General features: G+C 44.5%; 1 protein-coding gene across 1 annotated transcript in view; it reads left to right on the top strand.

The window, feature by feature from the left end:
* Nucleotides 1-13,683, top strand: part of IL7R (interleukin 7 receptor) — a 16,012-nt gene extending 2,329 nt beyond the window's left edge. The window contains exons 2-8 of the mRNA XM_009329458.1: nt 4,190-4,328; nt 5,669-5,823; nt 7,447-7,601; nt 8,673-8,850; nt 9,682-9,772; nt 11,723-11,798; nt 13,180-13,683. Of these exons, the coding sequence (XP_009327733.1) occupies nt 4,190-4,328; nt 5,669-5,823; nt 7,447-7,601; nt 8,673-8,850; nt 9,682-9,772; nt 11,723-11,798; nt 13,180-13,683 (1,298 nt within the window). The remainder of the gene's footprint in view (nt 1-4,189; nt 4,329-5,668; nt 5,824-7,446; nt 7,602-8,672; nt 8,851-9,681; nt 9,773-11,722; nt 11,799-13,179) is intronic.
* The last annotated feature ends 535 nt before the right edge of the window (nt 13,684-14,218 follow it).

The raw sequence follows: 14,218 nt of genomic DNA, 5'->3' as shown, positions 1-14,218 counted from the left end.
GATTCGAACCATCCTGCTGGGTGTTGACCAAACCCAAGAGACAACCGTTTTTGTGAAGGACCTGCCATGGCTGTAGCTACAAGAGCAGGTTTTTTCCCACTAGAATCACGCCCCTGCCTGGCAGGTCTCTGCCTGGTCTGGGCTTCTCAAGGAAAAAATTAAAATCTTGTAAACTTTTAATTGTGTAAACAGTCCTTAGCAGTGTGAGTCATGTTGGACTCATCAAAACCATTTACGTAGCAAACACATTCCTGCATGGTGGTTCTGAGGTTTAGGGAAGAATTGTAACTGAGACTACATGCATCTTTATGTCAGACAAAAACATTACTGTCAGCCTATGGAGGAACCATACCAGAAAAAGCATTTCAAATTACTTACTTAACACCATTCATGAGGTTTAATTATCATATATTCTATGGTTAGGATGTTGTTTCCACGAATAAGGAACCACGTAAGCACAATGTGAAAATTCAGTGTCAAAGAGGTAAAGTCAGCTTTCCTTCCAGTGCGGCACCAAAGGTGCACTACGCTGGTTAAACATTCAATGGCTGTTTGAACTGCAAGACAAAACCTTTTTCTTTCTTTCCATTTTGCAGTCAGCCTGATAGAGAATTAATTAAAATTTCTGTCACTTTTCAGCAAAGCAGTAGTGGACAGCTGAAAGATTTTTTCTGATATGCCATTTATTAATATGATGAATACCAGTTTTGTGTGTTTATACAAAATCTGGTATATGTAGTTTGCATATACAGAAAGCACCAAGCAATCTCTGTGTCTTATATAAAGGATGATCAGTCATCCTAATTCATAAGTTTTAATGTTGTCTTGAGGTAGCTATGAGTATAAATAAGCCAGTCTCCTGGTAGTTGCAGGTAAAGTCTTAGAGAGGCATAAAATATCACATACCTGTGCATGTGAGCTTTGGGTGTATCTATCTATATAAAATATGGGTGTTTTTCCATTTGATGCAGATTCATTTCAGCTTACTTGTTATACCCTGAATTTTGCATATATGTATACCTATATGCACACACTTTTACCCACAAATATGTAACTTTATGTAATATACATTTCTGTACATATATATCTGCCCAGATGGCTCAGGGCTGTGTTGGTCAAGACTCTCACCTGTGTGAAACTGCTGCAGGGCTTGTTCTAGGGTTGTGCTGACCTCTATGTCTCTCTCCTGAATGTGATGGTCAAATAGAGTGGCTTTGTACAGCACCTGCTTTGTCTCTGTCTGTGCTGTGCTGGTTATTCCCTCAAAGCAGCAGCGCTGGTGGAAGACACCGCATTTCGTTGTCCCTCAGGGAGAGCTGGGCTCCCCTTGGGACAGACCCCACCAGAGCTGGCGGTGAGAAGGGAAGACCAATAACTGCTTCTTAGCACCGGTTGTTCATGGTGGCAAATGGCCACTAAATCTCAGCTCGGGGGATAGATCTGCCTCTGGTTTCTGGATTAGTGCAGCATCAGATGCTCCTGTCCCTGCTGCTGCCCACCACCATGGGTGCTGGTAGCAGCAGCCCCCTTCCTAGCCCCTGCGTGCACTGCTTTTGCATTTTTCTCTGAATTCCTGACTGACTTCTGAATTTCTTCTCTTACTCAAAAAACAACTCCAGATGCACATCAGCTCTGAGGTCAGGAGGAAGTGCTGCTGATAGTGACCCTGTGGGGTGATGCTCTTGACCTACATTTTAACGCAATCGAACAACTCTCCCCTGCTTTCTCCCTGCTGTCAAACCATGATCATTTTGGATCTTCAGATGTGCTCCCATGCTGGACAAGGTCTGGGTCTCCCTGTACGCTGGCAGGATTGGCCAGATATCATAGGACGTCACCAGCAGGACTATGAATCATGGTATCCAAGTAGCTGGTCACCCCTCAGTGATCCAATTCACCTGGGTGACAGCAGAGATGACCATCATTTTCTCTGGGAGGGATTTTCCACTGGAAATGTTTCCACGGGCATTTCCCCACAATGTTTGTGAGTGTGAGTCATTGATATCCCCGGAGCAGCCAAGTTCTTGTTCTTGCTGTGGCGGGCACCCCGCATGGCAAGGGCATAACTGAGGAGCGGGTAGGAGAGGACCAAGCAGGGGATTGGGAATAGTCCCTGGACACAGGGAAGAGGGTTATGTATCATCACAGCCACCCTTAACCACCGGTAAAAGGAGACAGAGGCATTGCTGCCCCCAGCATCTGCTCAAGGGGTCATGGCAATAACCCTTTCCCTGTATGGCAATAACCCTTTCCCTGTCCGCTCGGCTACGGCGGGTGAGATTTCATGAAATGAGGCTGAACTGGCAGTTTCCGCCAGAGAGGACTCCTCTCAGAAGCATCAGTTTTTGCTTCACTGACCTCATACCTGCCAAGTGTAGGACTTGAGACATACACTCTTAGTCAAATCGTGATTGTTGTATTAGTCATTGAAGCAAATTTGCAGGAAGCCACGCATTCTGGCAGAAAGTCTGAGCTTTCCCTCTTGAGACCAAATTTGTGACATTTCAGAAAACTTTGCAGTACAACCAAAATGGGGCTTGATTGCCTCATGACACAAAAATAGTCTTGCTTTTCTAAAATCACCCATAACATTTTCCAGTCTTCTCAGGAACCTGGTGACAGGCCAGACCTTCACAGCATGGGCAGGGGCAGAGCAGGGACAGGAGATGCTGCTCGGGCGCTCTCAGCCATCGCAGTGCAGCTGGTCCTGATGCAGGCAGAGCAATGACAACGTGCTGAGCGTGCATCCTTGGCTGTGGGTCTGCCACTTTGGAGCTACAAGGTGTTTGATATACTTTCAGGATGTCCTGAGCTGAAATTCCCATACAAATAACTCCGTTGAAACTAGCTGTTGCTCTTGAGCAGACATTAGCCTTGAGTATCAGCCCCAGACACCTCTGGAAGTAACCATGTAGAGTATATCCAGTGCCTGTTTCTGTTCCGTTTATTTTCAAGACTTGAATATTCTGCTTTTCAACAGGCATCATGAACATGTCTTGCTCCCCTTCGCATGCTGTCCTGGTTTCAGCTGGGATAGAGTTAATTTTCTTCCTAGTAGCTGGTACAGCGCTGTGTTTTGGATTTAGGATGAGAACAAAGTTGATAACGCACTGATGTTTTAGTTGTTGCTGAGCAGTGCTTACACCAGTCAAGGACTTTTCAGCTTCCCATGCTCTACTGACTGAGAAGGCTGGGGGTGCACAAGAAGCTGGGAGGGGGCACAGCCAGGACAGCTGACCCAAACAGGCCAAAGGGACATTCCATACCATGTGACGTCATGCTCAGTACATAAACTGGGGGAAGCTGGCCGGGGGGGCCGCTGCTCAGGGACTGGCTGGGCATCGGTCGGCGAGTGGTGAGCAATTGCACTGTGCATCACTTGCTTTGTATACTATTATTATTATTACATTATTGTTATTATTATTATTTTATTTCAATTATTAAACTGTTTTTATCTCAACCCATGAGTTTTTCTCACTTCTACTCTTCCAATTCTCTCCCCCGTCCTGCCACGGGGGGGAGGTGAGGGGGGGAGTGAGCGAGTGGCTGCGTGGTGCTCAGTTGCCGACTGAGGTCAAACCACGACACATGCCCAAGGATAGCAGCATTTTATGGCTCCCAATAGGAAAACCTGTTTGAGAAAGTTCTGAGATGATTTTCAAATGGAGTAGGTCCTGCTTTTATCTTGGTATAAAGTTTATCTGTAACTTTTAAAATGAGAATTCCCCTGCCCCTGGCTCAAACTTAGGAGGAATTAAACTGCAGAGCAGACAATATATTTTCTCTGTTTTGTACTTGACACTGGGACTTTTTGACAGAGGTTTCCAGGTCGACATCAGCACCCCTCTTCACCTATGATTAATAGAAAAGAACAGACACAGGGTGTCTCATCTGACCAAACGATCTGCGACGCTATGTCTTTTATAGTTCACAGACTGACGATGCAGAATGTACCTTCATGCGTGGTTGAGTGGGTGGGCTTCACTGGCATGCAGGGAGAGCAACCTTGAAAGGTGCAAGTGGCTTTTAATTTCATTTTGAACAAGCTTTCTTTGCTTCTTACAAAACAGGTGGGTTGATCCTCTTCCTTTCAGCAACCCCGTAAAGAAACAACCTCCTGTACAATGGAGCTGCAAATCGAATACACTCATGGGTTTGCTTCAGTAACATCCTACGAATCTCTCCTTAGGGACTTTTGGAGATGACGAACCAGACAATTTTGACATCGACTGCTTCAGCCAGCTGGAATTTAGGGATTCCTATAGCAGCCTGACCTGCAATTTTACCGAGCCGCCTCCTCACAACACTAACTATACCCTGGCCCTGTGGTAAGTGCTGTCAGTCTGTCCTTTGGTAAACTTCTGGGAAGTGAAATGCTAAGCACCAGTGAGTCACATTGCCGTATGCTGGGAAACAGGAGCAGCAAAGCTAGACAAAATTCTGTTTCAGAGTGTTTTACCAAGTTTAAGTACTATATTCAGCAAAGAAGAAAAGTTTACTGAAACAGAACATAACTCCCTAATAAGAAAAAAAAGTCAGCTGGAGGGGTCTGTAAAGGACATTATAACATCTCCAGCAGTCCTGATCTTGCCTCTGTTGGTCTGGAACACCTGTAATTATGGATGTAGCCCAGCATGAACAGAGAACATTTTTCCTTTTAACTAAATAATATTTAAAAAAATAAAACCCTAACCTTTATCAAGTGAAAAGTGAAAATGTTTTTGAAGAGGCAGATCCTTTCTGCAGAAAATTCTTTGCCAAGAAGGCTGATTTTCCACTGCAGGGAAAATGCCTTTATCCGGGTCAAGACAAAAATTAAGCAATTGTCTTTGCACACACAGACATGCAAAAAACACACTAGAATGAGTATACAAAAGCCCAACAGTAACCAAACACATCAGTCATCTCCACTTTTCGTCAAGGCCTTGAAATTCTTTTCCACCTTTTTTTTAACTGATGCATCTAGCTGAAGAAGCTCAGATTTTGTTTCTTTAGCATACTTCTGCTTTTCCCTTTGCCTGTTTTTCCTGAAACTGAAAGTTCTGCAGCAGCCAGCAAAAGAAGTGGATTTTTTTTTTGTCTTGCTAGTCTAATCATTACTTAATTTTTTTCCACCTAGTTTATTAGAGTTTTTCTATTTTCATGGGATTTATTCCAGATTTTGACTGAAATTTTATGACAGTCCTCAAACACAGGAGTCACACAGATGGAGGAACACGCAGATATATTTCCACCTCTGAAACTGTGCCTTATGACTCCTTCATGGCCTGGCTGACTGTTGACCCTGTATTTGCTACCACTTCAGTCAATAAGAAATTTATCTTCAGTGAACATCCAAACCTATTGCCCTATATTTAAAAATGGCAGCAGTAAGATAATTTTTAAAGATGCAAAGGTTTTTAACACATACATCTCCAATTTAATAACTGCATTTTTTTCTTGGAGAGCTCCAGGACTCTTACTGTGACTCATGTCACTTGATTATTGTACTCAAAGACCATGAAGAAAAATGTATCAATCTTTTAAACCCCTTATTTGCATGGCATATTTTTCTTATTTCACATGGAGTCTCACTTCAGTTAATGTGAAATGAGCAACCAGGATTCATCCCTTACTATGTTATAGTAAAAGTGAGAAGAAATTAACATTGTGTCACGTTGGTCAACAGTACCAAGGAAGACAGCAATTACATGTGCTTCAATATGGAGAAACAGGAAGATGCGTATTTCTTACAATTCACTGATATACTCTCGAATAAAGACATTTGCATGGACTCTGAGATGAAGAAAAGGGTCTGCAGGAGTCTGGTTGTAACTGACATTGGTAAGACACAACATTTTGGACATTTTTAAGATATAGGGGTTACTGGGGGAAAAAATAGCCCAGCGCAAAGCCTAAGTGTCAATCTGGATGACATAGAGGCAGTATAAAATAGTGTCCTAGCAGGGCATGTAGCCTGGATTGGGGTGTTGGCAGAGTGTGGTGTTCTCCTTGCTTCAAAGCCAAACATGATTAACCTCCATTCAAAATAGGCAGCTGAATTCTGGCTTGTAACACTCTGCCCAGACCTGGACATAGACCGAATCATGCATATGGGTGAAGCAGCTGTTCCTGACTGGACAAACCGTCAAGCAGGGACATTTTGTTCATCTCTTACTAGGGATTGCGCAGTTTCAGGACTGACCACCCAAAGTCTAGCGTGGGCTCAGTAGCACAAGGACCGCAAGGTTGCAAGATCTCACTTTTTCACACTTTGCTTCTTGGTTGAGCCTGTTGTCTGAACAAGGTGCTGAGGCATCCTGCAGCACAGAAGGGACACCAAGAGCCCATGAATGGGCTCATCAAAGCCACGTTGGGGACCTGCCTGAGCCAAGAAATAGGCAACTCAGGGGAAGAGGGGCTTCTTAGGACCTAGCCCTCTTGGGAGCTGATTCAAGGGCTGCAGAGAAGCCCATGTAGGGCAGCTCTGTTCTGCTCTGGTGCCACATTGCTGTGCCTTCCTTTGGCAATGGGCACTGCAACATCCCTCTCATGAAACATTTCTGCCCCAGTCCAATAGTTTTGTAATCTTACATTACCGTTCAGTTTATGGGCCAGCCTTGACCATCTCTGGTGGTCTCTCCTCTAGAAACTGCGGGTTCTGCATGGAAGGATTAAGTATTTGGGGGTTGCAGAAGGAGTAGGCATAATTTCTGGCTATATGCATTTTCCTGAGAGGAGGGAGGTGTGGGCTCTCTGTTCCTGTGAGACTGATATACTTTACATGGTGCATTCAGGAAGCCTCAGTGGCACAGACATAGGTCCCTGCAGAGACCTCAGGCACATCCAGCTCAGGTACAGCTTGGGGAGAGTCCTGAGGGCTGCATTTTGGACTTGATGTACTTGCACAGTCTCCTGCAGACTGGGTCAGGTGTGGGTTCATAGCAAGGGCCTGGAGCCACAGCCCCCTCAGCTATGTCGAACACTGTCATACTTTGTCCCTTCCTCTGTCCCACCGCCTTGATGCCTACTGGCAGTTGTACCCATACCCAGTTTGCTCCCCAGTGCCTTCCTCCCAGAGCAGTGATAGGTTTTGCCATGGGGTCTCCCTCTCAGAGCACTGGTTAGAGGGACTGAATTTCAGGTCTTCAAGCAGTGCTACTGCAGGGGTGGGCATGCTCAGGAATTGCTTTCCAAGTCTAAATGTCACATGCCGAGGAAGCGCTGTCCCTGCTGGTCACACTGCTGCTCCAGCAGGTCAAAACCAAGCCCCTCTCAGGACCAAGGTGTTAGGGTGAGCTGGGGCTCAGCATGAGGCTCGCCCGGCTTGGGCCAGCCCTTGCTCAAGATAGATCTCCCTGCAGGGGGTGTAACTTGAAGTGGACTTTTTTTTACTTTTCAAAACGTGTTTATTTTGTAGTAACATTATCCTACTCCCGTTATATCCTGGTTTGTTATCATTTGCAGTTAAGCCTGAAGTACCATTTGATATAAACATCACATACCAAAAGGAGGCAAATGAGTATCTTATTCATTACAGTACACCACACTCATGGAAGAAATACTTAAAGGACAAATTAATACACCAAATAGCCTATCGGCAGGAAGAAGGTACTTGGAAGGTAAGTGATGATGTTTTGGTGAGCTTACACTAATTTCCGAAATGAAACATAATCAGAAATACCAGTATCATGTAAAAACCCTCAGATCTGCATTTCTACAGTTCTCCAGCTGAAAGCTTGGAAAGGTGCAATATTTGGCATTTGGAAATTTCATCAGTTGAAACAATTCCAGACCAAGAGCAATCATGTCTGACAAACATTTCTCTGGGCTAACCAAGTTTCATTCATTTGGGCTTTGCAGTGGGAAGAGATGACATAATGTAACGAACCATCCTAAGTGTTTGGATGGCTTGCTCTTTGCTATGGTGGTTTTGCTCTATTTTCTCTGCTTATCAGTCAGTAAATCATATGACCCCTTTTCTTATCTAGCAACAGTTTCTTCATGTCCCTTTTTTACTGAGCCTCTCCAGGCTTCAGGTGCAGCCCTGCAGCTCTCCCACCCACCACATTTTGGGCCACAGCTGCCTGTAAACTGGATCTGGTTTGGGCTGCCCAGCTGCTGGGACCTCTGTGACCCCTGTCACAAGAGCAGCCATGCAAACACTAGACCAGATGGGGGGTGTTTGAAAATGTGGATGGTACCTGGTTTTTACAGAGGGAACACAGGAGAACTGAACTAGAAAAAGAAAAGGATTCAGGCAAAAAAAAATACACTGAAATGAAGAGCACCAGAGCTACACTGTGGGATTTCAGCTTCTTTCCTGTAGCTGCTCTTTCAGAAATCAACTTTTTATGCTGCATAAATGTATTTTTTCCCCTCTCTCTTTTGAGCCTTCCCAGGGAGGCATATATTTCCCACTGCAGTATCAGCAGTAGAAAAGCACAGTTAAAATTTCCAGCTGTTTTCCAAAGAGCTTTTACCTGGCATTAGTCTCTCTTCTCTATACTGTCTGGACTACCTTGCTGTTAAACTAGACTGATACTGTCATGACCACCTGTATAATAACCAAAGACACAGAGCAAACAGCACAGTACTGCAGGGATGCACCTGATCTTGCATATTTTGCTGAAAATCAAAGATACTTTTCCTGTGTCTTCTAGAAAAATAATTGGATTTTTTTGTGTGTTTAGACAATAGAGTCACCATACCTTCAGGTAAAATTACTGGGGAAAAACCTTGAAAATGATGCATCGTATGAGGTGAAAGTACGTTCGCAGCCCAACGGAGATTATTTTAAGGGCATGTGGAGCGAATGGAGCACTTCCAAGAGCTTCAGGACCACAAGGGAGCAGCACTCCACAGAGAGTTGTAAGGGCAGAAACCACTTTGGTTCACCTGGAAGAAAGCAGAGCTAGGGGTCCTCGGCTCCCTGGCCAACCCTGGCGGCAGCATTGACGAGAGCATGGGGAGGGAAGAGGACCCGGCCACGGCAGGGTCAGCCCTCACAGGCACCAGGCACCCCAGAGGAGATGACCCAGCAGCTCTGGTCTGGGGCTGACTCTCCACATGAAGGGCAATAAGATCAGATGAAATGCTGCTGTAAGGGTATGAGGGGGGTGCAAAGGGAGGTGAAGGCTGACTCACTCCTGCTTGCTGCCTGCTGATCTGCAGAAGAACCAGCTTGCACTGAGTGTTTTAGATAGGGCACAAAGAGCAGTGAAACTTGGCCCATTTCAGGGCCCTGGATTTGTATGCAAACATGGCACTTTAATCACGAATACGATATGGGATAAAATGTCATCATTGCACTTGTAAACATGAATAATCCTTCTGGTCCTTGGAGTCCCTTCAGTCCCAAGGGCACCTCGGCATTACGTGTGTTCAAAGTCACTTCAGTGCTGCTGTAAGGATGCGGTGAGTGGTGGCTTCAATGCACTGGAAATGATAGCAGACTTTGAGCTGCTTTAATCCAAGCTGGGAACCCAGCTTGGAGCTCAGCCAAGTGCTGATGCTCTGCCAGCTTACCTCCTTCCTCCTTCAGGGAGGCAGGAGAAATGCACCACTGCACCAGTCCAATGACAGGCAAGTGCAATGCTTGGCATTAATTCCTAATTTATTGTCTGAAGAGACATTACAGTTACGGTGGCTTAAGAGTGAGACATTTACATGCATTGGCTGATGTTCTTTGTTTTTCTTTAGCTAGCAGCATGGTCGTGGTTATACTCTCCATCCTGGGATTCATGTTGTCTATTGTCATGATTGTCCTGATCGTAACTTTTTGGGAAAACAGGTAATCTAAGTCTTTTTGTATCAGAAAAAGTGTTGGAAGCCAATCCTGTTCTGACAGTCTTATTGCTTTCCCTGTTATACTTGTGAACTACTCTCTTTCCATCTCTGGACCTCTATATCAAGCTGAAGGCAGACAAAGCGTAGAAGCGGGCAATACAAGAGAGGGTGTTGGCAGGCAGAAGATGACCTGCCACTCTGAGGAGACTTCAGTCTTGGGCTTGAAGCACTGGGACCTTTTGGGAGCTGAAGTCACCATGAAACACTTACAGAGTCGGTGTCTCGCTGGAGGCAAATTTGTCTCAAATGCTTCAAGCAAGATCTGGAAAGAAAGCGACCTGTGGGTTTTAGTAAAGTCCCAAGAGGTGTGGAAATGGTATACCGGGGAGATTTGAGTCAGCAGGGTGTTTGCTCTGCAGCGCTTTCGGAAGCAGCAGGGCAGAGCTCTCTGCAACAAGGGCTTGATGGTGTCAACCACCAGCTCAGCTAGGTCCACATCCAGCCAGCCATGTGGCAAAACCAGGCTCTACATCCCCCACCAAAGCAGTCATGGCAGAAGTGGGACTGGAGATACATTCATTACACAGGCAGTCCTTTGCCTGCGTTCTTTTTTTTTTTTCATATATTGGCTACACAGCAGTAGATAGCTAGCTGTAAATATATTTTTTAATACGTGGCTATATATGCTTATAGAGAATGGATAGTTGACAAATTTAAGAAAATTAGCAGATATGTAGATAATCTGGTGAAACCAGAATCTGAAGTGAAAAAGTCCCAAGTTTAACCATAGGAGATGAAGTCCTTGCAAGGCAGAAAGCCCAGGGCTGTTAGATGGCATTCAGAGTAGCCTGTCCATGACATCCAGCTCCATTGACATCCAGAGACATGGCTGCATGTGAGCTGCTTTTTGGGGGCAACACTTGGGCTGTGCTAACTCCTGAATTAACACAGGGATTGCCTGGGAATGTGCTAGTTGGCCCCAGTCAAACCATGCCAAGAACAATTTTAATAATTAAACATTTTAGACACTGGAGTTATCTGCCAGGGAATGCTCCCTGGTGCTGTTTTATTTGCAAGTATAGATGTGGCTTGAGATTTCTAGCTCTTGCTTTTTACTGTTGCTGAGCACCTGCAGTTCCCTAACTTTGCTAGAAGCAAAGTTGTAAACTTTGCATACAAAGTATGTAAAACTGCTAAAAAACCAGGCTTTTAGATGGTGAGACTTTTTGAAGCCAGAGATTTCCCTTTTAAAAAGAAGAGGGTTTTAGACGTGTGTATATATATCCACTTATACAGACACATATATAAAATGAAATATATATTCATATACATCTACAGCTACATTTATATCACTGCAACATTGAATGTCAGTCAGGTAATATTCTCTCGATGTATCATAGCTGAGGGTTTCCAGTGGCATAACACGAGAACTTTGCTAATTGAGGCAGTAAAAATCAAACCTGTGGGACAAGGCTACAGTACAGATATCTATCTGAAGCACAGATAGCTGGCCAAGGAGTGGGACAATATGCAGCTCTGTGACTTATGTAAACATGCAGAGGCAAATATCAGCAAATTTGCACTTTAACCACAGCATCTTTCTTCACTTGCAGAAATTGGTTTCATCATGCAAAACCCTGTTAACACAGCTAGATGCAAATGAGCTCTTTGCCACCATAATTTGTTTCTTTTCCAGTACTTGGTGAAATGTCTTCCCTTAACTGTGACGATTTGTGCACTCAAAAGGACAATGACTATTTGGTGACCTTTATAACTCCTCTTTTCCTGTCTTTGTTTTATTATGAGACTTCTCTGTCATTATTCTGGGTAATGCAAGCCAGCCCTAAGGCTTTGTGAGAATTAGTATGAATGATGCAATATGAATCTCTGATATCTCAACATGTCCCTCTTTTGCTGCTATTGAACTCCTTTTTGTCTACTGTTGCTGTTTCAGGATCAAGCCTGCTGTGTGGCCAAACCTTCCTGATCATAAAAAAACACTGGAACAACTATGCAAGAAGCCAAAAAATGTATGTACTTCCACTGTTGTTTTCACCTGAGTATAGACTATCGGGAACAAAACTAATACTTACCAGAGACAGTACATGCATTAACTGGGGCATCTTTCAGAAATTACTTCTACATTTCACTGAAGAGAGCCCACATTTGCACAGGCAGATGCTAGTCAAGGGTATGGAAATAACAGACAATTCAACCAGTGCCTGAGCTTTGACTTGTGCAAAGTAACTACAGAGGGCTGGAGGACTTGATATATGAAGAAAGGTTGAAGGAATTGAGTTTGTTTATAGAAAAGAGGAAGCTTGGGGTGGGGACTACTAATCACAACCTTCCAATACCTAAAGTGTAGGTAGAGAGATGGTGGAGGTGCTCTTGCCACAAGGCTGCATGGTGACAGGACCAGAGGCAACAGGCATATATTGCTTCAGGGTAAACGTCATCTGGATACAAGAAAAAAAATCTTTCTCCATGACAACAATTAAACATTGTGTAGGTTGCCCAGAGAAGAGGTAGGTTCTCCTTTGCTGGAAAAGGCTTGGCTTGATAGGGCTCTGGATAACCGAATCCAGGTCCTGCTTCTGGCAGAAGGTTGGACCATTGGACTCCAGAGGTCCTTTCCAACCGAGATGCTTCAGTGATTCTATGAAACCGTGATTGTGGGGCTGGATGGGGACCCTTTGCAGACATCCCTGGTGATGCCTGTGTACCCTTACAGAGCCAGCAGAATTGCTCATACACCATGCAGTACATGAACTGCTCTGCCAGATAAAAGCCAGATGGTCAAATGTTACAAACCGTAAGGTGTGGGATTAACCCATTGCCTTAAAACTATGTGTCTAGTGCATTTTTTCACTAAGAAAATGCATCAGCGCTGTTCTCTCCAGTTGGTACATTATTAGCATGTTCTTAATTTAATAAGAGGTCTAAGATGACTCTCCCACCCTCCATGCTCCCCAGTGCAGGGATTCCTAATGTGTTTCAGGAAGTCATGGCAAACTTTTATTTCCCTCACTGCTAAATTAGGAAGGTAAAACTGAAAGGAACCGCCTGGTCGGCACACTCATTCCTGTGAAATGGCAGGCATGCAACAGATGTGTGGCTCAGAAAAGTCTCTGAAACACCAGTTCCCACCACATTGCATAGAGCATAAAACGCTCTCCAGTGGTGCTGCCTGCAGGAGGCCACTGGATAGATTCAGATTAATATGGAAAAGGATTTTAAGCCACGTGATAGTTTATTCTCTGCTAACCTATTGTTCAGCCTGCTCAGGGTTACTTTCGGAGTTAAAGAAATAATAAATACCCTTCTAAAATCAAATGAACTATCAAAGTAGTTTTTCTCTTAAACTAATACCCACTGTTAACTGACCACGCTATTCCCTTTGCTGTGCAGAATTTTGATATAAGCTTCAACCCAGAGAGTTTTGGTTACGTTCATATCCATAAAGTGGATGGCATTCGAGCAAAAGCTGAACTGGAAAATTTTCTGCAGCCGTCAACTACTCCAGAGTCAAACATTCCAGAAAAATTTAGGAGTGGATCAGACCAGAAGATGATCCCTGAGATGACAGACAAAAGCAACCTAAACCTTCCTGTGACTTACGGAGGAATCTGGCCGGCTGAAGCCCTGCACAGACTCCTGGGCACCGGCCAGCTTGCAGTCACCGAAGGAAACTGCAGCTCCAGCACATACGAGGTGTGCCACAGCAATGGGGTGCCCCTGTGCGATGATGGTTTCAACCTTTCTTCTGCTCCTCCCCCAGACCCCTCTCGCCAGCCCGGACCAGAGCCCCTAAATGGTGACACTGTATCCCAGATGCTGCCTACCAGTGAAATGAGGTCACTGAACAACGAAGAAGCCTATGTCACAATGTCTAGCTTCTACAAAATTCAGTAAACCTTACAGGAATGATAGTGTACCATTTTTTCTCTAACACAAGCAGGACACTGAAGCTTTCTGTTTTGTTTTCCTGCGTCCTGCGAGTTCCCACCTCCGCAACGCACCCTGCTCACAGTGCAATGCTATACCTGTAAGGAAATCTCCCATGTTTCAGTGATAAGTGGCCTAACCTCAGGTCTCAGCACGCCAGTAGCAATCTCCACTGCAGCAGAAATTAAATTTAATTAAACTTGACTTTAATCTTCATAGAGTCACAGAATCATTAAGGTTGGAAAAGACCTCTAAGATCATCGAGTCCAACCAGATCTTCAGATCTGATTAATCCAGAGCAATGACACTGCAGTCCTAGCTGAGGATCACAGCATGTCTCATAGAAGTTAATGAACTCTTCTGTTAACCTCTTGGTTGCAAACTAAGCTCTTATTAATGCCTAAGCAAGAAATATGGTAGCAAATAGAATCTGATCTCCTCAACAGCGGTAGGCCAAGAGTAACTCCTCTGCAATCAGTGGAAGTCCACGAGTTTGCAAAAC

This window comes from Pygoscelis adeliae, unplaced genomic scaffold (genome assembly GCF_000699105.1).
Source record: "Pygoscelis adeliae isolate BGI_AS28 unplaced genomic scaffold, ASM69910v1 Scaffold47, whole genome shotgun sequence".
In the NCBI taxonomy this organism is placed as follows: domain Eukaryota; kingdom Metazoa; phylum Chordata; class Aves; order Sphenisciformes; family Spheniscidae; genus Pygoscelis; species Pygoscelis adeliae.
This window is presented reverse-complemented; position numbering and strand designations above follow the sequence as displayed.